This window comes from Eptesicus fuscus, chromosome 3 (assembly GCF_027574615.1).
Source record: "Eptesicus fuscus isolate TK198812 chromosome 3, DD_ASM_mEF_20220401, whole genome shotgun sequence".
Taxonomy (NCBI): domain Eukaryota; kingdom Metazoa; phylum Chordata; class Mammalia; order Chiroptera; family Vespertilionidae; genus Eptesicus; species Eptesicus fuscus.
The window spans coordinates 55,001-78,191 of NC_072475.1; the positions used below are offsets into that span (position 1 = coordinate 55,001).

The 23,191-nt window shown below is 46.4% G+C and overlaps 2 protein-coding genes across 3 annotated transcripts in view; one reads left to right on the forward strand and one right to left on the reverse strand.

The window, feature by feature from the left end:
* Positions 1 to 8,371: 8,371 nt before the first annotated feature.
* Positions 8,372 to 16,887, forward strand: N6AMT1 (N-6 adenine-specific DNA methyltransferase 1). 2 transcript variants are annotated; one of them, XM_054713167.1, is made up of 6 exons: positions 8,372 to 8,522; positions 10,534 to 10,620; positions 11,747 to 11,837; positions 12,708 to 12,791; positions 14,459 to 14,600; positions 15,717 to 16,887. In XM_054713167.1, the coding sequence occupies exons 1-6, from the start codon at positions 8,389 to 8,391 to the stop codon at positions 15,848 to 15,850; spliced, it is 672 nt and encodes a 223-aa protein (XP_054569142.1). In that variant the 5' UTR covers positions 8,372 to 8,388; the 3' UTR covers positions 15,851 to 16,887. The 2 variants fall into 2 exon arrangements, with proteins under 2 accessions (XP_054569142.1, XP_054569146.1); XM_054713171.1 differs by having other exon boundaries at positions 10,534 to 10,614.
* Positions 16,888 to 19,534: 2,647 nt separating this feature from the next.
* LTN1 (listerin E3 ubiquitin protein ligase 1) overlaps positions 19,535 to 23,191 on the reverse strand; it is a 55,824-nt gene continuing 52,167 nt past the window's right edge. The window contains exon 30 of the mRNA XM_008160346.3: positions 19,535 to 21,918. Coding sequence (XP_008158568.2) covers positions 21,856 to 21,918 — 63 coding nt within the window. The 3' untranslated portion in view covers positions 19,535 to 21,855. The remainder of the gene's footprint in view (positions 21,919 to 23,191) is intronic.

Genomic DNA, 23,191 nt, shown 5'->3' on the forward strand with positions numbered 1-23,191 from the left:
CTCACATCACTCAAGTCACTCAGCACATGTTCAAGGGACCACGTAGTCTCCCAGGCTCTCCCTCATAACGAGGGGAAATGTTTTCCAATTGTTTAACCCTCCACCCGCTGTCTCCCCTGTTCACCTGGCCTCGCCTAGATGGCCCACCTCCGCACATGGAGGGCTCAGTCCCCCTCCCAAGGACCACTGCATCTGTACACGTCTGATGGGGCCGTACCACTTCCCAGTTTGCCTCAGAGAGTCCTTATCTGTCCCCTTGCACAACCTCCTAAGTCAAGGAGTCACATTAGCTCTGTAACACCTCCATCACCATTAGCCTTCCCAGTTGCCTCTGATTGGGCTGTTCATTTTCCAGGGATCGGGAAGGTGACGTATAAGCCCAAATCAAGGATCTGCCTTTTCTACTCTCAAAATGGTTGCATGGAAATGTGGGAGAGCATATGCAAAAGACATCTCTTTCCTATCTGTCACCATCCTCCTCATAGCCCTTGGGGCTAACGTTATTTTTGAGATGGTCTTAACAGACTAATGTTGGCTATTTCTTTACACAGACTGTGAAACAGGTTTCAAAGTTGTCAACTGCAGGAAAAGCGAAGGCCGCTGTCAAGAATATTTTAATTATACTAAAGGCCTGGTGCACGAAATTCACGCACAGAGGGCTGGGGCGGGGTGTGGTAGGTCCCTCAGCCCAGCCTACATCCTCTCCAATCAGGGACCCCTTGGGGATGTCCAACTGCCAGTTTAGGCCTCATCTGGCAGTCGGACATCCCTCTTGCAATCTGGGACTGCTGGCTCCTAACCACTCACCTGCCTGCCTCATTGCCCCTAAATGCCTCTGCTTGCTGGCCTGGTCGCCCCCTAACTGCTCCCCAGCCGGCTTGCCTGATCACTCCTAACCACTCTACCTGCCTGCCTGATCGCCCCAACCACTCTACCCACCTGCCTGATCACCCCTAACTGCCTCTGCTTGCTGGCTGGTTGCCCCCTAACTGCCCCCCTGCTGGCCTGGTTGCCCCCTAACTGCCCCCCTGCTGGCCTGGTTGCCCCCTAACTGCCCCCCTGCTGGCCTGGTCACCCCTAACTGTCCAGAAGGAAGTCGATGTCCAGAAGATGTATGGTCAACCCATCCTAATTAGCATATTACCCTTTTATTAGTATAGATGGAGTACAAGTGGGCTACTACTCTGAAAGAAAGGATTCCTGCTGTTTACCTCAGAACTGAGGCTGCTGACCCAGAAGCCGAGCATCGTCCACCTGCTGTCCTCCTGGGCTGTGGCACAGACCCAGGTGCAGGTCATCCTGAGCAGAGATGAGCTGAGCTTGTCACCTGAGCCAGGAAGTCTAAACATGTTATTGTAGAAAAATAAAGATAAAAATGGGCTGCACATAATCTTATACACATGATCTTAGACAAAGTGACTTGGCTAGAGATGAACAAAATCTTCAAAATCACACAATTTTTGCTTGTGATGTGGATATAATAAACTTTAGAAGCAAGCATTCAAGGAATTCCTTCTTTTATGTTAAAAATATGTTTTTAGGGTTCTTAACGTAAAAAACCATTGAAACCTGAAAAGAATTTTTGTGACTTTATTTGAGCCAAATTGTCGACATATGCCAGGAAGCAGAACCTCAACAAATTGAGATAATGCTCCGGAGAATGGCAGGTTACATTTGTATTTATACAATGCAATCAAAGGAAAGGGGCGTGGGTAGGTTACATGAAATCCATTGGTGATAGACTAGAGAGGTGGGAGAAAGCAAAGTGGGGCGGGGGGGGGGGTTGGGGGGGGTACCCCTGGGATTGGCTAGAAAGTAACATGATAAGACAATACTTAGGTGGGTGCAGGAACAATTAACATAACAATGAAGGAATTTGTAGTATCTGTCCTAGCTCCCAGGCACATTAGGCTGTGCCCCAAGGGGTCACAAACTTACCCAGACATTTCAAGGGTATGTTATCATAGATGCAAAAAGACAGATAGGCTCAGTTAAGGTAAAGGTTGACCTTGTCAGTGAAGATACTGGCCTAGGACATAACTGCCCACCATAACTGCTTTTAATTAAAGTTTAATTTCAGACCATTCTCTGTGGTGACTTTAGGTCTCTGAGTTTGTAAGACCGCCATGCAGGCCTCCCCTGAGCTTGTCAGGTCAGCATGTTGCCCCTTTCGTCCATAGGTTCTACTCACTGACAAATATAATGAGATGAGATCATGGATGTGGGGAGAAAAGCACTAACTAAATAGAAACAATGAAATGCTACATATTCCACCATATGGATCTATCCCACCGATGTGTGGAGATCAATAGAAGAGCGTTAAGAAAGGTTCTTAGAGAAATGTGAGCAGGGTTTTGGAAGATGATCAGGAGTTTGTTGAGTGAAAGAGAGAGGCTGGTGTTTCCAGGCAATAGGTAGAGCTTGTAGGAAGGTGTGGAGACATGAAGCATGATTTGCTAAGGAAATGCAAAAGGAGGGACTGATCACAAGGATCCGATGAGGCTGGTGTAGGAATGTTGGGTGAAATTCTCAAAGAAAAGTGTTATGCCAAAGACCTTGGTCTATTAAACAAGAGAAGGTTGCCAGGTGCTCCGAGGCAGTGCCATCCACATGGTCTCCAGTTCAGAATGTTTATCCTGATGAAAGAATGGGCATGGACTGGAAATTTGTGAGACTAGAGCAGTGATGGGCAACCTTTTGAGCTTGGTGTGTCAAACTTCGCCAAAAAACTGAGCATAACTCGGGTAATGTGTCACTTTGAGGAAAAAACATTATTTCGCAAATGTTTCATCCTCAGGAGCAGCAAATGTTTCATTCTCGGCATGCGGCCGCCTCAGCGGCCACGTGTCATCAGAAATGGCTACGCGTGTCAGTGCTGACATGCGTGTCATAGGTTCATCATCAATGGACTAGAGGCAGCAATGGGTGGAGCTCGCACTTGCTGACTAAGAGGACACAGTGGCTGTGAAGAAGGAACAGTGGGGGGAGGGATAACTGAAGAGACTGACCTCACAAATTTTGTGACAGAGGAGGAAGGACATTGGGTGGGGAAGAGTTGTGTTAACCAAGGCTGCACACAGAGGAGGAGGGGAGCGGGAGGAGCAGGGGAGATGAGATTGGCTCTGGACGCATTGAATTTGAAGCCCTGAGACATTCACCCATGGATCCCAGGAGAGAGGAGGAGACAAGAAGTAAAAGAATTAGTCTTTTACTTAGCCCAGTGGCTCAGTGGTTGAGCATTGACCTAGGAACCAGAAGGTCACGGTTCGATTTCCAGTCAGGGCACATACCGGGGTTGTGGGCTGGATATCCAGTAGGGGGCATGCAGGAGGCAGCTGATCCATGATTCTCTCTCATCATTGATGTTTCTCTCTCTTCCTCTGAAATAAATTAAAATACAGATATTTTAAAATGTCATTTACTGATAGTTGGAAATGGATCACCCGGGGACAGGCTTCTGGGGGCAGAGGGACAACGGTGAGGAACACAAGGTCTAAGGGAGGCCCAGGAATGAGAAGTCCCTGCGGGAAGTGACGGGCTCGGAAAGGGGAGGCAGGAGACAGCTCAGTGGAAGGAAGACGGTCCAGGAAAGAAAGTGGTGTCTGAGACAACAGGGGAGATCTGAGAAAAGTGAAGAATGCCATTGAAAAGGAAAATGGGGGATTTGCAGCCTAGCTGTGTCTGGTTAAAACTGTAGTCTCACTTCCCCAATCAGACTGACTTGGCCAGAGCTGCAGAGCCTAACCCAGGGCCCCACCACAGCTGACTTGGGCGGAGCTGCAGGGACCCTCAGGGGCCACCACAGGAGGATATATATAGGCCAGAGCCTCCTGACAAGTGCAGTTCAGGCTTTGGATTCGGAATCCCCTGGACTAGCAGGTCTGCCAAGTAAAGGTTACACTTTCCTCCCTCAGAGCTGGCTGATCCTTCTCCCGTGCATTCTGTCACACACCATCTGTCTCCACATTTTCGTGGCTGCATCTGGTTGAGAGATTGGGCATCAGGGCACCCTGGTCCTAGGTCGAGGTCCATCAGCAATGCAGCCTTGGATAGTAAGCCTGAGGATGTCAGTATCTCCTTCTAAGTGATAAGAACAAAAATGTACTAAAGGGAGTTTCTGTTTATTTGGGTTTTTGTGTGTGTAAGGGTTAAAATTGTGATTAAGTATAACTCCAAAGTGGGGATTAGTGTGTATGGGAGGGGAACTTTGAAAGAAAGCATAAAGCTGAGATGGTTGAGAAAGAGATGGAGAAAACAGGGTCCTTTCTGCAGAAGTGTATCTAAGTACTGTTATCTAGTTCAGGATGTTATCTAGTTCCGCCTGTTATCATTCCCTCCCTCCCTCTTTCTTTCCACAAACACGCAGTAAGCATGCACAGTGATCCAGGTACTGCTCTAGACTCAGGAGGCCCAGTAATGAACAAATCCCCCCACACTCATGTAGCTCACATTCAGACTGGGGAGAGAGATGATAAGCACATGTCAGTAAAAATACGATACTGTATATTAGACAGTGATCAACGATACGGAAAAAAATATCAGGCAGGGAATACAAACTGTCAGGCTGAGGGTGGCATTCTGGAGGCAGGAGGGAGAAGAGGTCTCACTGAGAGGTAGCCTGGCAGTGAAGACCTAAGGAGGTGGGGGTGGGCCCTCTGCGGTCTGTTTGGTGGGCAGTGGGCATCCCATCAAGAAACCACATGGCCAGTGCCCAGGAAGGAGCATGTGGGGGACTTGAGGAATGGCAAGAGGGGCCAGTGTGGCTGCAGCAAAGGGAATCGGGGCAGAGGGGGAGGTGAAGACATTCTACCCTTGATTTAAGTCGCATGAAGAAAATCATAAATTTAACAGAAGAAAGAACTTCCTGGGCATTAAGTTCATAAAACAGTAACACCTGTTACCCAGAGAGATTTCGGGTCCTGCTTTAGGATTCATAAGAAGTAAAATCTGGTTTTTCCCATCATTCTGTGGTAATTCCTGCAGTTCTGCTTGGATGGCCTCAAGGGCTCCCGGGCTGTTCTGGGCCAGTGACTCTGTTGGCTGCACTGTGTGTTTCTCTTCAGAGTGCAGGGCGAGCAGCAGGCTTGATGGCACCAGCTGGGCCCCTGGTGGGAAGAGAGCCTTCAGCCAGCAGGTGGCTTTCGGGTCATCATAGAGCCAGTCCCAGCAGCCAGGCTGCCTGGCCGCCTGCTCTCCAGGCCCACCATCCTCACTCAGTGTGCTGCCTCCCATGGCACCTGGAGCCTTCGGGCGCTTTGATCCCTCTGACCCTTCCCCCCCCACGCCCTACTTCCTCCTCGGTACCCAAGACCTGCTGGGGGCCGGCTCAGTCACTCATACCCAACTTGGCTCCTGTGGCTTCAATGGCCACACCTGACCTTTCCTCCCTGTGCACATGGGTGGTGGTCCCTACGACCCTGCAGGCGTGGCTTGCTCTGGCTCACTCTTACCGCTCAGGTCATAGGAAGAGACCTTGCTGGACCCCAGGTTGCCTTGGCAATAAGAACAAAAATAAAAATGAGTCTGTCCAAACGAAGAGACTGAGTTTCTTAACACACTGTGTGCGTGTTTCTGGTAGATCCTGGAGTGAGAAGAGTAACGTTAGGACGTCAGGGACGGGATCGAGCCTGGCTGTGGGGCACCAAGCCCAGCCCTGTCGTGAGGCCGGGTCTGATTTCTGGTGAATGCACGGTGAGTGCTACGGTGACGCACGTGCCAGTCTCACGCTTTCAGGAGCAGGCACCGGCCAGAGCTCCGTTCTCGCTCCTCCATCTGCCTCCTGTGGTCTCCTCTTCCTAATTGTTTAGCCCAAAGTGGCTCCTCTCATAATTTGCACTTCTTCATGTGCCATCCCAGCAGTTCTGAGAGGGAACCCCTAAGATGCAGTCCCTGGAATTTCCCTGAGCCTGGTTCTAACATTTACAAGGTGTGTTCTACTGAACACAGAACAAATTCCTTTCTAGAAATATACTTCCTCATAGTACTTTTTTTTTTTAGTGTTCCACAGGACATGTTTGCTAACAGTCCCAATGTCTTTAGCTCCTCTATAAGATGAAGCAAAGCATGAATAAATCTATGTTCAGTAACCCCACTCCTCACCCAAACTCTCACCACATCACAACACACAAACTAAAACACACACCGTTTCCCACACCAGCCATCCCTGCTGGCCCTCTGTAGGCAACAATCTTTCTGCCTCATCTTTCCTCCTGGTTTGTGGAGACGCCTCCGGTCTATGGGATGCCCCTGTCTGCTGGGGTACATGGACCGCCCTCAGAGACATGGTGCCACCCGAGCAGCGGGAAGTGTCTCGGGTTTGCTTCCTGGCAGGGCTGAGCTGCCTGCGCATTCACTGGACTCCAGCACCAAAGGCTGACGGCACAAGCGCCACATGGATCAGAGAGGAGGCTCAGGCGCTCCCTGCAAAGAACATGACCCCCTGGGAGACGAAATTCCATGAGGAACCACTGCAAGTGATACCATTGTTTTTCTTTTCATTGCTCATACATCACTCTTTAAAAACTGTTCTATGCTGTAACTAAGACTCATCTTGCCCTTTTAATTTCCAGGATTCACCTTGTATAGTTCCCTTTGAAATGGTAACAGCTGTCAAGACCGTCCCTCCAGGGACACAACGTCACGTCCATGACACTTCTGATTCAGAGCACCACGTGCCCACACCCTTAGCTCACGGTAAAAGCTAGGAATGCTGTTATTATTTTATTTTAATCATCAATAAACTTAAAACTAACACAAATATTTTTTCTACCTCCTCACATTACATTTCTTCATGTTTTTCCAAGTTTAATTTATAAACATATGTTTTTCCCCCCTTTCATCTTCACTGATGTTAGAGAGGATGGGGAAGAGATGGAGAAACCCCAGGACCAAAGCCAGAACACTGGTGATGCTCCAATCAACTGAGCCGCATGGCCAGGTTCGATGCATGTTTTATAGCTAAACACCTCATCCTTTCTTAGAAAACATGCATTAAAGCTGGGGACAGAGAAACAAAAACGTGCTCAGCACAGAAGAAGCCACAGGAGAGCCTGAGGGGGGCTGCGGCTCCTGAGAGAGAAGTCACAGCGACAAGGGGAGCCGCATGGGAGCCCCGCCTGTGTGCCCACCTGTGGCCCCGCCCCTGCCCACACCTCACACCTGGTGGCCTCTCTCGCCACCGCGGGCCTCGCACGTCCGGACCCGGACCGGCGGCACTGCTCCCAGGCCAGGACCGGCGGCACTGCTCCCAGGCCACCGCTCGCCTCAAGTCCACCAACCACCTGCCTCGTAAGCTGAACCCCATGTGGCTCCAGTTGGGCCACCTTCTCTCCTCAGGTCCCCACCTCCCTCCGCTCAGGTTCAAGGGCCTCTCGCCTCCATTTCCCACTCTGCCTGCACATCTGGCTGGTCTTTGGGCTCAGGGTGCACAGCAAGGCCACGCCCCTAAGTTCCAGCCGAGCGCCAGCCTCAAGCCTGCCCCCCCTCCCCCCAACCAGACCCCACCCCTCCACTCTGGGGGAAAAGCCTGGCGGCTAGCCTTTATTTGCTGTTGTTAATCCTCACCCAAGGGTATTTGTTAGAGAGAGTGGAAGGGAGGGGAAGAGACAGGGGAGACAGATACATCAATGGGAGAGACACGCCACAACCTGTGTGCCCTTGACTGGAATTGAACCCTCGAATCCCAGGGCTGACACTCTAACCACTGAGCCAAACATGCTAGGGCTGCAGAAAGACTTTTATCTCCGACCTGCTGCTGGCCTCACACACACCATTTATTATTTAATGCACATTTTTTTCTATTGACCTGAGGAGACATGTTTATCAGACAAAATTTATCTTTGGATTTGGGTCTATTACTACACCTTCTATTCTGTTCCATTAATTTATCTATTTGGCCTGGCGGTGTGGGTCAGTGGTTGAGTGTCGACCTCTGAACCAGGAGGTCACAGTTCAATTCCTGGTCAGGGCACATGCTCCCCTGTAGGGGGCGTGCAAGAGGCAGCTGATCAGTGACTCAACATTGATGTTTCTATCCCTCTCTTACTCTCCCTTCCTCTCTGAAATCAATGAAAACATTTTTTTTAAGTAAAATTTTGTAACCACGTATTTTCCAATTCTTTGCTAACTAGAAATAGGAAATTTGTAAATGTACAATAAACATTCCGCTTAGTCAAAACCGATCGAGGATGACTGTCAGGTGCTCATCTACAAAATGAAATAAACTTACATGTTCAAAGAATAAAGCAAATGTCAGAAACTGCAGATTAAGCAACTGTTCACTTGGAAGTTCCAAGAGCATTTCCTCAACCTGTCAGTTATCAGCCCGGCGTCACCGGCCCGCCCCACGCCCCGCGCTTTGCGCCTGCGCGGGGGACGCTCTGGAGCAAGATGGCGGCGCCCAGCCTCCCCACGCCCGAGCACGGGCACGTGGGCCGGGGCGCCTTCCGCGAAGTGTACGCGCCCGCGGAGGACACCTTCCTGCTCCTGGACGCTCTGGAGGCGGCAGCGGCCGAGCTCATGCGGTGCGAGTAGGCGAGAGTCCCCGTGGGACTGCGGTCGGGCGTCCTGGAGGCGGCGGCACAGGGCCCAGGAAGGGACCGGAGGCGAGGTCCACCCCAACAGGTCGACACCGGAAGCCGTCACCAGGTTCCCCCCAGAAACAGTAGCGAGGGCGCCGGGGTTCCCTCGGTGTCGGTGCCGGTGTGGGTATCGGAGCTCTGAGCGCTCCGGGCGGCCTTTCCGCACCTTCCCAGCCACACCCGCCCCGCGCGGCTCCTTAACGCGAACCAGGAAGGCGGGGCCCCCGCGTCGCTGAGTTTACCCGGAACCCCGCCGGCGCCGCGGGCACAAACCGGAAGTGAAGTTGAGATCCCGGGATGGAAAGTGTTATTTTTTTCTCGTTGATTTTTAGAGAGAGAGGGAGGGGGGTGGGGAGGGAGAGAGAGAGAGAGAGAGAGAGAGAGAGAGAGAGAAATTGTAAAAACTTAGTTACCTGCAGCCTCCATGTTAGCACCTTACAAATAACACTGACCTGTTGAAATGCTCACTGTAAACTTTAAATTTAATGACCGAAAAGAGTGGATACCTACATTGTCAATTTTTTTTTTTAAATATATTTTATTGATTTTTTACAGAGAGGAAGGGAGAGGAATAGAAAGCTAGAAACATCGATCAGCTGCCTCCTGCACACCCCCTACCGGGGATGTGCCCGCAACCAAGGTACATGCCCTTGACCGGAATCGAACCTGGGACCTTTCAGTCCGCAGGCCGACGCTCTATCCACTGAGCCAAACCGGTTTTGGCGACATTGTCAATTTTTTAAATGAAAGGAATTTGGGTATTTAGATGTATTTAAAAATTAAGCCTTGAAGTGGCTTTTCTCAGGATGAAACAGCAATGTGCTCATTCCTCTTTAACTTGGTTAGATTTTTTCATGTATAAAATGGCCCAACTATTATTATAAACTAGTTTTCATTGTAAACGATGGAACTTTTGGATTTACTGAATCTAGACTAAAATGGTGCTGTTTTCTAAGTCATGGCATATCAACGATTTACAAGCACAGATAGGGCTCCACAGTGTGCTGTACAAGGATCGGATTTTGTTTTCAAGTTTTGGATATTTCTGGTCTTGGAATTTTAATTATTTATGAGACCATAACAGTTTATTTCAAAAATAAGTAACTGGTAAGAGTCAGTAGACCTTCCTATAGCATAATAAAGGTTTGTCAGCTATGGGACTGGTTCCTAAAGTTAGGAACCCCGAGTTTTGTTGTTGGGGAATTGGGTATTAGTGAGACCCCTAAATCCCACCAAACCTATTTCTGTGGTGGGGATACTTGGTGCTTTTGACACCAGATATGTATGTAGTTATGGGTAAGGAAATAAATTTAACTGAAGGACAAAATACAGTAGAATGGAGATACTCAATGGCAGCCTTAAGATTATTACTAATACTCTAAGATCAAATACTTCAGTGTTTTCCCAATTTAGTATATAGTACAAATATGGGATTTCTTTGCTGCTCTAAATCTGTTATCTGTAGAATGGGTAACTTTCCTCCCCTAAGATATGCTGACGGATTTATGAATGTTAAATATGTTTAAATGATAGAGAAATGTCTTTCATAAATAAATATTATAATAATATAACTATCATTTTAGGAAATACTAAACTAGGAACTTCTCCTGGAAAGAATTGATGTCTTTCATATTAAAATGTCTAACCCTAAATTAACATTATTTCATAGGTTTTATGTAATGTGCTGTAGAAATGAATTGAAAGCCACCTATTACTATTTTATGGACTTAGAATAAACTACATACCCAGAATTTTAACAATTTTGAGCTATGCAATATTAAATGAGGTCAGAAATTAACTCATTTATAAATTTATTTTATATTTGTATATTTTTGTGACACCCTGTACCTCAGGTGAGTGGTAATAGGGGAGAAGTGGGTTAAAAGTAGCGTGAGAGTTCTTTTCTGTGATGTGTGTTTGCTGCAGCTGTAGTAACGGACTTTGTTTTGTTTAGAGTGGAGCTATGTCTGGAAGTGGGATCGGGGTCTGGAGTGGTATCCGCATTCCTGGCCTCCATGATAGGCCCTCGGGCTCTGTACGTGTAAGTGTAAGGATGTCAAAGGCACCCACATCTCCCACTAAGAGATTCACTGTACATACCATTAGGTGTTGCTTGAATGAAATCATTTTTGTAATTAGATAATATGTATCTGATGATATCTGTTTAAGTAAGGACTCAGATTGCACATGAACTTCCCTAAAAATTATAACTGCGTGTTTTATTCCATCAGAATGGATAATTATAGAAGCTGCATAAGAATTTTAGGTCATCTCTTAATTTGAATTTTTTGAGGTGAATAGTTTATCACAAGTGAATTGGAAGTTACCAGAATTTATTTTGAGAAAAGTTCAGAATATAGAAATTATAAAGATTAAAAATTACCTGTAAATGTTACCACATGGTTGCTTCAGTTTGTTTTCATGTTTCCTGTTTTTCAGTTAATATGGTATCATGAGCATTTTCCTTCCAAAAATTCTTTAACACATTAAGCACCTAGTCAGTCACTGGTGACTGACACTATACTTTGCGTCCGGAAGACGAAACAGGCGGGGCGCTTAATGTGTTAAATTTCATTTTTGATGGCTGTGTAGTATTCCTTCATTGGATTCATAATTTAATAAATTCCTTCAGATATCCGTGTGGTTATGTGTATTCTACTTTTGCACATTATCCTATATAATAAAAGGCTAATATGCAAATCGACCGAACAGTGATGCGCACTGACCCCCTGGGGGCAGACACTCAATGCAGGAGCTGCCCCGTCCGTCAGTGCCCAGAAGCTGGGGTCACAACTGGCGAGCGCAGTGGCGGTGGCGGGAGCCTCTCCTGCCTCCACAGCAGTGCGAAAGCCCACCGGGGGGTGGGCCTAAGCCATCAGTTGGACACTTCCTGAGGGCTCCCAGACTGCACTGCAAGAGGGCACAGGCTGGGCTGAGAGACATCCCTCCCCCCCAGTGCATGAATTTTGTGCACTGGGCCTCTAGTATCAACTTAATAGACTTTTTTAAAAATCAATGTAATAAATCTTTATTCTTTTCCTACCATTATTAAAGTATTCATTTTTTTTAAAATCTGCTTCATGTAAAAGGAATGGAATTCTTTGAATTTTTCTGAACCCGATCTGTCCCCTGAGCACAGGATATAGTTCTCCCTTTTCTGTTTGTAGGTGCACTGACATCAACCCCAACGCAGCAGCTTGTACCCTGGAGACCGCACGCTGTAACAAAGTCCACGTGCAGCCCGTAATCACCGATTTGGTGAGATGTTACTCCTTGCCCAATAATAATTAATTTCCTTTTCAGATAAGTTAAGGTCAGCAGGATTTAAGTCAGAGATACTTGAGTGGTTACTTTTTAACCCACTAAGCAGTATATCTCACAGTTTATGAGTTCTTGACTGATGTAACACTCTGTGTCCACAGTTCACGGGGGATTTCTGTTGACCTGTGTACATCAGGCTCTGTCTGTCACAATGACAGAATCCACTTCCAACTGGCTTCACTCGAGTGGGTGGCTTCAGGCACAGCTGACTCCAGGAACTCAACTGCCGTTACAGGCGTCCTTTTCTTGTGTCTGAACTTCTCTCTAGCGGCTCTGTTCCTAGGAAGTCCTCCCTGATGGTAGCAGGATACTTTCCTGTCTGCATCATCTTCTCCAGCAACCCCCATAGAAAGAAACCCTGTCTTCCAGCAAAAGCCCCAGAAGGAGTCTGTCTTGGATGGGTTGGGGTCATGCGTCTTTCTCTCAATCTGAGTCCTCATAAAACAGTTCTCCTGGTTGTAGACAGTAAATGCTTAGCTCAGAGGCTGCAGCTTTAAAGCTGTGCAGTCTGTACAGGACAAATGTACCATTAGACCTTCCTCCTCACTTCTAAACGTGCAACCACGTGTCAACAAGTGGGCTGAAGGGCTGAGACTCCTGAACATCATCTTCATTCTGATAGTCTTATTTCCTTATTTTTAGGGAAATTCATATAATCTTTATCTGAGTAAAAATGTAAAAATATTCATCTCCATTTCTGTTAATTAGTGTGGCTTGACACATTTTTCTTTCTAAAATTAGGTATTTTTAAAGATGGTGATTTAATTTATACTCTGGTTTAAAGTCTGACAGTTGTTGAACATTTAGGTCAAAGGCTTGCTACCCAGACTGAAGGAGAAGGTTGATCTTCTGGTGTTTAATCCCCCATATGTAGTGACTCCACCTGAGGAGGTAAGACATAACAGAATTTAATCGTTAATGCTGTCGGCTGCGTCCTTTCTAAACGCAAGCAAATTTCATCATTTGATGTCATCTGTGGGTTAACACAAACTGCTCTGATTAAACTGACCCATCTCTATCCTTTAAAATTCCATTCAAATCGGTCCATGGTATTTGAATCCGTGTGTGTGTGTGTGTGTGTGTGTGCGCGCGTGCGCGCGCCTTTGTGTGTGCCTGTGTGTGTGCATGCCCTTTAATTACCCTTAAATTCTCATAGGAATTCTTTTTGAAAGTTTCCAGTTCTCTCCTCTCAAGGGTATTATGAGGCAGTGGGGATGGGAAAAGAAGGAAATTATGAAGGTAAAATATAAGAAACTTAGAGGTTAGGTCCGGGAGAGATAATATACAGGTAATAGAGGTGCATGCAGAAAGTTGTGGCTGTACTTACTCGTGTATCTGGACACACACAGCTGTTGGGTGTGCCCTGATCTGCACAGGATCAAGGTCTGGTCCAGCTCAGAGGTGGGCCCAGGCCGCAGGCCGGGCTTGACTCCCTCCTGAGGGACACCTCCCTCCTCTGGGTGCAAGAATGTGGTTGGTGCCAGCTGGTCTTCCCAAGGGGCCCCTCCAGTGCGAGCACCAACACCTGGCTGAGCATCCCTGGGGGGCAGATCAGCAGGGCCCAGCCCAGAGGGCCCCTGTCCACCCAGGAGCAGAATGGAGAAGGGCCTGGCCAAAGCTGCCTTCCCAGGCACCTGTCCGCAGACGCCGTACTTGGTGCAACATCCAGAAAGGGGTCCACCGAAATCGGGGAGGAAGGCATGAACCTGGAAAAGGAAGGAATCCTAGGAATGCCAAAAGGGAAGTCTCTAGGTGGAAAGTTGGGACAAAAAACAGGAATGCATGAATTTCCTCATATGATTCACTTTGTGGAAAGTTGTATATTGAGGTAGATATGGGAAGAACTTAAATACAAATGAAATTAAGCAAGTGGACACGTTGGATGTTCAATATATGATTATTTTCCATCATAAAAATGTTATCCAGTCATTAAAAGCAAGTTAGAACTCAACTAAAAAGAGATTTCATAAGGTATTGCATAAGAAAAGAAAAATATACATAAATATACATAAAATAGATGGTTGGACTATTGCCTCATTTTTCCCCCAACAGTGGGAAAATTAATTTATCATTATTTTCTAACTTTATAATTGGAAACTAATCTTTTCCTAATTTTACAGATAAGGGAGGAAATTAATTCACAAAGACTACAAATTTATACAAGGTCACAAAGGCTAAGAAATGGTGGGGCTCAGATTAAATTTCACTGCCTTTTGTATGGCAGTAAAATACAAAATACATACTTGTTTGATGACTGTTACTTGTCAAAAAGATTAAGTTTGAGCCTGGCTGGTGTGGATCAGTGGTTGAGCGTCGACCTATGAACCAGGAAGTCATGGTTCGATTCCTGGTCAGGGCACCTGCGTGGGTTTTGGGCTTTATCCCCAGAAGGGGGCGTGCAGGTGGCAGCCAATCCATGATTCTCTCTCATCATTGATGTTTCTATCTCTCCCTCTCCCCTCTTCTCTGAAATAAAAAAAATATTTATATTAAAAAAAAGATGAAGTTTGTGATTCTGAACGTAACTCGAGTCAAAACAACCTTTCCACTGGCCACAGGTGGGAAGTCACGGAATAGAAGCAGCGTGGGCTGGTGGCAGAAACGGTCGCGAAGTCATGGACAGGTTCTTCCCGCTGGTTCCAGATCTCCTTTCGCCAAGAGGGGTGTTCTATTTAGTCACCATTAAGGAGAACAACCCAGGTATGCAGAGCACTGTCAAAGACTGTGCTCTATAAAGTCACCTGGAATGTTAGTATAATCAACGGACAACAGATAGTACAGAACTCACATTGAAAGAGGGATTGTGAGAGGTTGGTTTGGGGTTTTAAAAAGTACTGTCTTTCGGTGGGGATGGCAGTTTCCCCCTAATTCCTAAACTAATATTCAAACACAAAACCTTCAATTCCTTCTTCTGACACTTCACCCTCCGTATTGTGAATTCTCTCTCCTCTAGTCTTCATGCCCTTGAAAATTGTGCTGTGCACATTTAGCTCATCTGAAGTTTTATTTATTTATTTATTTATTATTTATTACAGAGAGGAAGGGAGAGGGATAGAGAGAAACATCAGCTGCCTCCTGCATACCTCCCACTGGGGATGTGCCTGCAACCAGGGTACGTGCCCTTGACCGGAATCGAACCTGGGATCTTTCAGTCCGAAGGCTGATGCTCTATCCACTGAGCCAAACCGGTTTCGGCTCATCTGAAGTTTTATCATGCAAGCTAGCTCGTGGTATGGGTGTTTATGCCTTAGCTTTCAGATTACTTTGTAACTAAAAAGACCATGTACTCCTCAGGGTTTGATTTTTTATGTTATACCTTATATCCTCAGCCCTTCAAATCACATTATGATTACTAGGTTTTTGTTTTTTTGTAACTCCATTTTCTTAGGTCAGTCTTCATTGTTGTTTGTAAAAGGGAAGGTTTTGCTTTTTTCAATGCGCCTAAAAGAAATAAGCTTTTACTACCATTGTCCCATGTTACTGTACACTGGTATTTTTTATCCAAAGGGAAGGATTTGAGCAGAGAATGGAGCTAAACAACTAAAAACCTAATTATTGCTGTAGTAACAAGCAGGCTCCACTGCAACACAGGCCATTCAGTCTGGCTAGAATTCTCAGTAACACCTGGAGGGTACGAGTGCTCCCACCTGTGTCGAGTCCAAGTTCACTGTAGTAGAATCCTGCTTGGGGTGCATTGTTTTCTCAGATGAATATAATTTGTAAATAGTCTGTATATTATTTATTAAACGGTTTAGCAATCATGCTTCACCAAATGATTCAGTTGAATTTTACCTCTTGTTTTAATTTCCATTTTAGAGGACATTTTGGAAACAATGAAGGTGAAAGGTCTGCAGGGGACCACCGCACTTTCCAGGCGAGCGGGCCAAGAAGTCCTTTCAGTCCTGAGGTTCACCAAGTCCTCACACAGTGTCTGCTCCACGTTACAGTGAACTAGTCGCCCATCGCCGACACCACGCGCAGTAGGCCGCCCCCCACTTCCGCGGGAGCCGCGCTGCTTCTGCAGGAGGTGGGCCCACCGTCTCCTCTACGGGCTCAGCGGCTCGCCGGCCCATCCCTGTCTCCATTACGGGCCTCACCTGCGCGCACAACCTTCTGTCTTGTCGTGACCCATTATGGCATCCTGGCCTAATTTGCATATTTCATATATATGTATTACAGTGAATATACATATGGACATACTAGTATATACTGTATATGTGTGTGTATATAGGTAGGCTAAACGTATTCACCATATTTTGAAACCGAAGTCATTTTTTGGTTAACAAGTAAAACTGTCAGAAATTTGTCAAATAGAGAAAGGTGAGAGGGCTGGGCATTATCTTTCACCTATGAATCAAGCCTACAGACATACTTGCAGGAAGTGCAAGGAAATATGTACATTATGTATACTTGGTATTTACATATAAAAGACAGTTATATTATATATGAAAGGACATTAATTTCAGCATTGCCTAAAATAACAAAGCAAGGAAGTCAACCAATGTGCCATCATAAAAGGGGTTGGTAAAGTAAGTGACAATATGCCCAGGACCCCGAATGTATCAAATGACTCAGATCTGTATGGCCTGAACCAGAAGGGGTGCATGACGTACTATTCAGGGAAAAGAAAAGCAAGTTACAGAACAGTATTGTCCTGCATGTATATGTTTTAAAGACCCACAGAGGGTAGATTTGTGGATATGAGTGTCTTGGAAGACATCAGGTGGGAACGGAGGAACTTTTGCTTTTTTGTAGTAGCATTTGTACAAGGATAATGTATTACCTACCATTTTTTTAACTTTTTAAAAATAATTTTTAAATTTACTTTCACTTGTGTATTATCTTCATTCTGTTATTTATAACTAGTGGCCCAGTGCATGAAATTCATGCATATTAAAAGGGAATTAGAGGAAATATATTGCTATTTGCCCTTTATAATAGAAGTTTAAAGATGAAAGAAAATTAGTAAAATGTATATGAAAATCTTCCTCTTGTCAGAGTCTGGGGCATGCTGCGGGACCCAGAGTCAAGTCCCTGACCACCAGCGCGTGCCTCGAAATCGCGCAAGACCCAGACCTGGCCAGACCCCCCCCCATTGGACGAGATCCAGACTGGCCAGCCCCACCCGTCAAGCCTCACCGGGCGGTGGATAGGGGGGCGCGCAGCCTCAGGTCCCCTGGCCTGGCACTGGGCAAGGGGTGCAGCCTCGGGGCCCGTCAAGCCCTGCCAGGCGGGTGGGTGCAGCCTCAGGTCCCCCGGTGAATGCTGGGCAGGGGGCGCAGCCTCAGGTGCCCCGGCACACCCTCAGGTCCCCTGGCCTGGCACCAGGACAGGGGGCGTGGCCTGAGGTCCCCCAGCCTGGTGCCAGGGAGGGGCGCGCACCTTGAGGTCCCCAGTCAAGCCCCGTAAGGTGAGAGGCATGGCCTGAGGTACCCCGTCAAGCCCCGCTGGGCGGGGGGTGCACCCTGAGGTCCCCTGTTAAGCCCTGCTGGGCTGGGGGCGTGGCCTGAGGTCCTCCAGCTGGGTGCCAGGATGGGGGGTGTGGCCTGCGGTCCCGTTAAGCTCCGCTGGGTGAGGGGCATGGCCTGAGGTCTTCCGTCAAGCCCTGCCGGGGCAGGGGCGCTGCCTGAGGTCCCCCAACCTGGCACCAGGGCAGGAGGGGGCATGCCTTGAAGTCCCTCATCAAGACCCATCGGGTGGGGGGTGCAGCCTGAGGTCCCTGCTGATCTCTTGTTACGGGAACCTTGCCTCTGCTGTGGGCAAAGCCATCTAGTGTTACAGGAACCCTGCCTCCACTGTGGGTGCAGCCATTTGTGATGGTGTGAGGGTTAATTTGCATATTACTGCTTTATTATATAGGATGCCTTGCTTTCATTCTCCTCCCTGGTAAGATTTTCCCTATCTTTTATCCTTTACCATATATTTGTTTTCTTATTGCATATATATTGCAAATTGCTATACATTTTTTCTTAGACCAAGGAGAATTATATTCAAACTAGAGGCTCGATGCATGAAGATTCGTACAAGAATGGGCCTCCCTTCCCCTGGCTGCTGGCACTGCCTTCACTCCGGCCGGAGCCGGCTTTCCACCTTCCCACGCTGCCCAGAGGCCTGGAGCAGTTGGGGGTGATGCGGAATGCCTGCTGGGTTAATTAACCCTGTTGGGTTAATTTGCATACTCACTCCTGATTGGCTGGTGGGTGTCACAAAGGTATGGTTAATTTGCATCTTACTTTTTTAAAAAATATATTTTATTGATTTTTTACAGAGAGGAAGAGAGAGGAATAGAGAGCTAGAAACATTGATGAGAGAGAAACATCGATCAGCTGCCTCTTGCACACCTCCTACTGGGGATATGCCTGCAACCAAGGTATATGCCCTTGACCGGAATCGAACCTGGGACCCTTGAGTCCACAGGCCGACGCTCTATCCACTGGGCCAAACCGGTTTCGGCTGCATCTTACTCTTTTATTAGTGTAGATAAACTGACCACTCAAGTGCAATGGAGGAGATGCCTATCCAAGGAAAGTCAGAAGAACAAGGTTTGAGGACTCTACTCTTCAAGATTAATTACAAACTTTTTTTAAGAAAAAAAAAAAACAAAACAAAAAACTTGTAGAATTAACACAGATAAATAGATCAGTGGAACAGAACACACCCAGGGATTTGGCGGCACGAGAAGGTTGCAGGAACCTGGGGATGAGATACTGCTTCATAAGTGATGCTGTGAGAACTAGCTATCCATATGGCTCAGGAGTTCCATGATCCAGCAATCACATTTAATTCCAGGTGAGTTAGGCATAGTTTTTTTTTTAAGCCCTGAGGAACGAACAAAATTTTAAAGATTGACAAATTTGACTAAATCTAACTGGAAATTCTGTACAATTAAAGACAGCCAAAGACCACATTATAGCCAAGCCCTATAGCCCCGGCCAGTGTGGCTCAGTTGGTTGAGCCTTGTCCCATGCCCCAAGTCACCTGTTCAATTCCTAGTCAGAACACACGCCTTGGTTGTGGGCTCAATCCCTGGTAGGGGGTGTGCAGGAGACAGCCGATCGATGTTTCTCTCTCTCTCTCTCTCCCTTCGCTCTCTGAAAATCAATAAATATCTTTTAAAAGTCAAGCCTTGTACTTGAAGAAGCCCTGTAATAGATAAACATTATGATAATTAAGATAATAAACTCACAAAATAATGACCAATAAAGAGATGCAATGAAGTTAAGACTCTTGGTAGGCAGGTAAATAGAAATGAAAACAAAGACCTACTATCTCACAGCTGCCCAGCAGAGGAAGCGTCTTGTGAGACTGAGTGTGGAGAGGAGGAGGGAAAGCAGAGGCCCCGTGGTGCACACCCCCGGGGAGAGCAGCTGAAGCCCATCGGAAGCCACAGAGCAGGAGCCCCCAGCTGCCGGTCCCTTCCAGGCCTTTATCCAGAACACCCAGCACATTTGCACGAGAAAACACATCACGAATGCACACAGGCAGCTTTGTTAAAAATGGCAACCAATACCAATCGGAATGGCCAGTAGTGGGGGAACTGGTGAGTGAACTGATGTAATCTGACCCTAAAAAGTAGTTATAATGAGTTAAAAAGGAAGTTACAAAAGATAATGTACAAAATGATATCACAAATATGAATTTTTTAAAAACCACTGTATATTATTTATGAACAAACACGTGATAAAGTATAAACTCTCAAATAGGAAGGAGTCCCACCAGTTTCAGTTTAGCTCCAGGGAAGGAGAGAGGAGAGGCCTCAGAGAGGAGTACAAGAGAGTAACATTTTATTTCTTTAAAAATTAGAAGCAAATGTGGCAAAATAGTCTGTGAAGAGCACAAGGGCTTTATATTATTACTCTGTATATTTGACATATTTTGTAATTAAAAAGAATTTTAATGGGCACATATGGCATAACAATGAAATAATAAATTAATTATTCACAGCACAAACTAATTTACTAATAACATTAATTATTTAAGCTATGGAAGCTTATGTACATACATTAGAGCATGTGCTACAGAGAGTTAAAAATAAATCCTAAAATTTGCAATTTACATTAGGGCTTTAAGTTACTAATTTTGCTAATGGACTTTGAATCTCATGCAAATTGAAATGTCCCTATGCTATAATGTAAGGAGTGTTCTCTAGAGTTGCCAAAGCTATAGAAATAAAACTTTATTAGTGTGGTACTCTGAATTCCAGTCTTCTTTGGAAAGCGCTCTCCTCAGCAGGGACCAGGAACAAGCACTATGCACAGGTGTGTACAGTTCTCGGAGACACGCGGCGTCTGTGTGAGGAGGTGCCCACTGGTCACAGGGCTTCACAGCAGCAGGGCCCGAGTCCCGCTGGAAACACTGCTCCCTCCCTCCCTCCACTTCCTGCCTGGGGTTTGGGTCGGAGGCCGAGAAGTACCAATACTGGAAAAGTTATAAACACACTCTTATTATAAAACAATCTTTAAAGAAAAAGTGTGTACCTTTGAAAGAGAATAACGCAGTCCTTTGGGAATGCTATGTCAGAGAGAGACCTGGGAATTTGGCCGTTTGAAGGAGGGTGAAGAAGAGGTAGTAGGGTTTTGCTATCTGCACTTCACTTACCAACTCTCTGAGCCTCGAGGCGGTAGGATAATAAATACGAAGAAGAAATTCAGGAGACAGAACTGGGTAGAATTCTGCACCTACAAACACAACTCCAGAGATCTGAAACGCATGTAATACGTCATTCTCGACTACAATACATGATCACATCCATACTATTTCAACAATAACCATTTTACCCATTTGATGGTGAGCAGTTGTTTTATTAACATGAATTGCTTTTGCCAATTAAACATTTGCGAGAGACGATTAGCTGATCTTTCAAGTGACCTGGCTGCTAGATACGCTAAGATTCCCGAGGGATGAAAGATTGCAATGAAATTATTCCAAGTTCCAAACCTCACACTTTGTTTCGGGCACCATTTTTAGGGTGATACTGCTGGGACAAAGGCAGATTTCACCTACTCCACGTCAGCCTGTCATATTCCATTGTACTTGGTACTAAAATCCTTAACTTGACTGGAAAATTTAGCTTCCTCAAATCTAATTTAATGTAACTTTGGCAGTATGAATAGCAAAATTCGCTTACAAAATTGAAAGCCATCTATAGCATTTAATTTTTTTTAAATTTCCTCCATCACCAATCTTAAGTTTCAGAACCACTCATTAATTTCCTTCCTCCCTCTCACAGAGGGCTAAATGCCACTCTGCTTCATGAATAAAGTAATCTAATTTCTGTTCTCTCAAATTCTCACATAACGGAGTAATAATTAACGGACAAGTCTACAGTTCAAATGTCATGGCACACGGAACCTCTTCCACAGCAAAGCTCCGTGTCATGAGTTCATCCTCTGGATTTCATAGGCCCTAACAATGAAGGCCGTGAAGGCCCGCTGACTCGCTGGTGGAGGACTGCAGAGCATGCTTCAAACAGCTCAAAATAAACTATATTGATAGCTTAGTCATTTTTATCATTAATCTACAAATAGCAGAATGCTATTTAAGTTTGCTGTCATAACTAATAAATAAGTCTTAAAATATTGCTAGGTATAAATCATCCCTCTCAATTCATTTGTCTCAGTGGACTGTTCTAGAACATAGATCAATGCAATGCTTTCACAAATTCCAAATCTGTAATTTAGGGGTTTTCCATATTTACTTTTAAATATACAAAGAGATTAAACTATTTTATAAATATTTTCTCTCAAAGATGTAATATTGTATATAATATTCGTATGTAAAAGAAACTGTTACAAACCAACGTAAAGGCAAGTAGACCCGATTGCAGGGCCATTACACTAACAAGGGGCCCGGAGCAGGTCCGTCTAAGTCCGCTCACTGCCTCGCACCAGCGCTTCCGGGCGGGTCCAGTCCACGGCCTTTGCTTTCCTTCAGGGTCGCTTCCAGGGGGAAAATCTCAGAAGAAGGTCTCACGACAGAGCGGACAAGTGGACTTGTTGCTCGATGTAAACCATTTGTACTGAAAAAGAAAAGGTTTTAAATGTTCAAAGAACTTCTCAGAGTTGTCATGTTACACCTACAGCTAAAGTCACCTTGAAATGACTCAGTGAAAAGGGAGACCACTGACAGCTCCCCCATTCATCTCCAAACCAACACCCTCAGTGTCACTTACACAGGCTGCAGTGTGGTTCTTCCCCAAGGCTCACGCACACACCATTGAGCGGCCAGGAAGACCGCCACGCAGCTAAATGTCCACGTGACCTTTAGAAAGAGCCAGAGTGCCCTGGCCGGCGTGGCTCAGTGGCTGAGCGTCAACCTATGAACCAGGAGGTCACGGTTCAATTCCTGGTCCTGGCCCTGCACATACCCCAGTTCTGGGCTCGATCCCCAGTGTGGGGTGTGCAGGAGGCAGCCAATGATTATCTCTCATCATTGATGTCCTGTTTCTCTCTCCTTCTCCCTTCCTCTCTGAAATCAATGAAAAAATATATATATATATATATATATATTTTTATAATACATCAATTTAATTATTTTATTTTTATTTTATTTTATTGTTTTTTAATTTCTTTATTGATTAAGGTGTCACATATTTGTCCTCATCCCCCCATTCCCATCCCCCACCCCTCCCCACGGATGCCCCCACACCCCTGTTGTCCTTAACCATTGGTTAGGCTCGTATGCATGCACACAAGTCCCTTGGTTGATCTCTCCCCCCGACCCCCACCCTCTCCTACCCTCCCTCTGAGGCCCGACATGAGCGAGATCATGTGTCACTAGAAATACACTTATAAGAACCGAATGTGAGACGAGCAATAATAGTTATGCTGACAGGCAAATGAATCAGTCTGTAGTAAGTTTCTTTCTGGACCAACAGTTCTTTTGAGACCCAATTTCAATGTCCACCAGTTCCTTATGTGTACATGTCGGCACTGACTTTTCAGCTCTGGATGGTGGACAAATGGTGGTAATGGAGGTCCGACTCCCTCTGGTTTGGTCTCGCCCGGACGCAGGGGCGCAGCTTTACCCGGACCTGGGACCCAGCATCACCCAGGCCCCGGGGCGCGTGGCCTCACCTGGACCCAGGTGTGTGTGGCCTCACCCGGTCCCGGGACCCAGCCTCACCCGGATCCAGGGGCGCACGACCTCACCCAGACCCGGAATTGAGCTTCACCCGGACCCGGGACCCAGCCTCACCCGGATCCAGAGGCGCACGGCCTCACCCGGACCCGGGACCCAGCCTCATCCGGATCCAGGGCGCATGGCCTCACCCGGAACCAGGATCCAGCCTC

What these genes read in the sequence shown, in the direction of transcription:
- N6AMT1 (XM_054713167.1), top strand. Translation starts at nt 8,389, where the DNA reads ATGGCGGCGCCCAGCCTCCCCACGCCCGAGCACGGGCACGTGGGCCGG. An exon ending in GGCCCTCGGGCTCTGTACGT is followed by an intron (nt 10,621 to 11,746) that starts GTAAGTGTAAGG and finishes TTCTGTTTGTAG; the next exon opens with GTGCACTGACATCAACCCCA. An exon ending in CATTAAGGAGAACAACCCAG is followed by an intron (nt 14,601 to 15,716) that starts GTATGCAGAGCA and finishes TTTCCATTTTAG; the next exon opens with AGGACATTTTGGAAACAATG.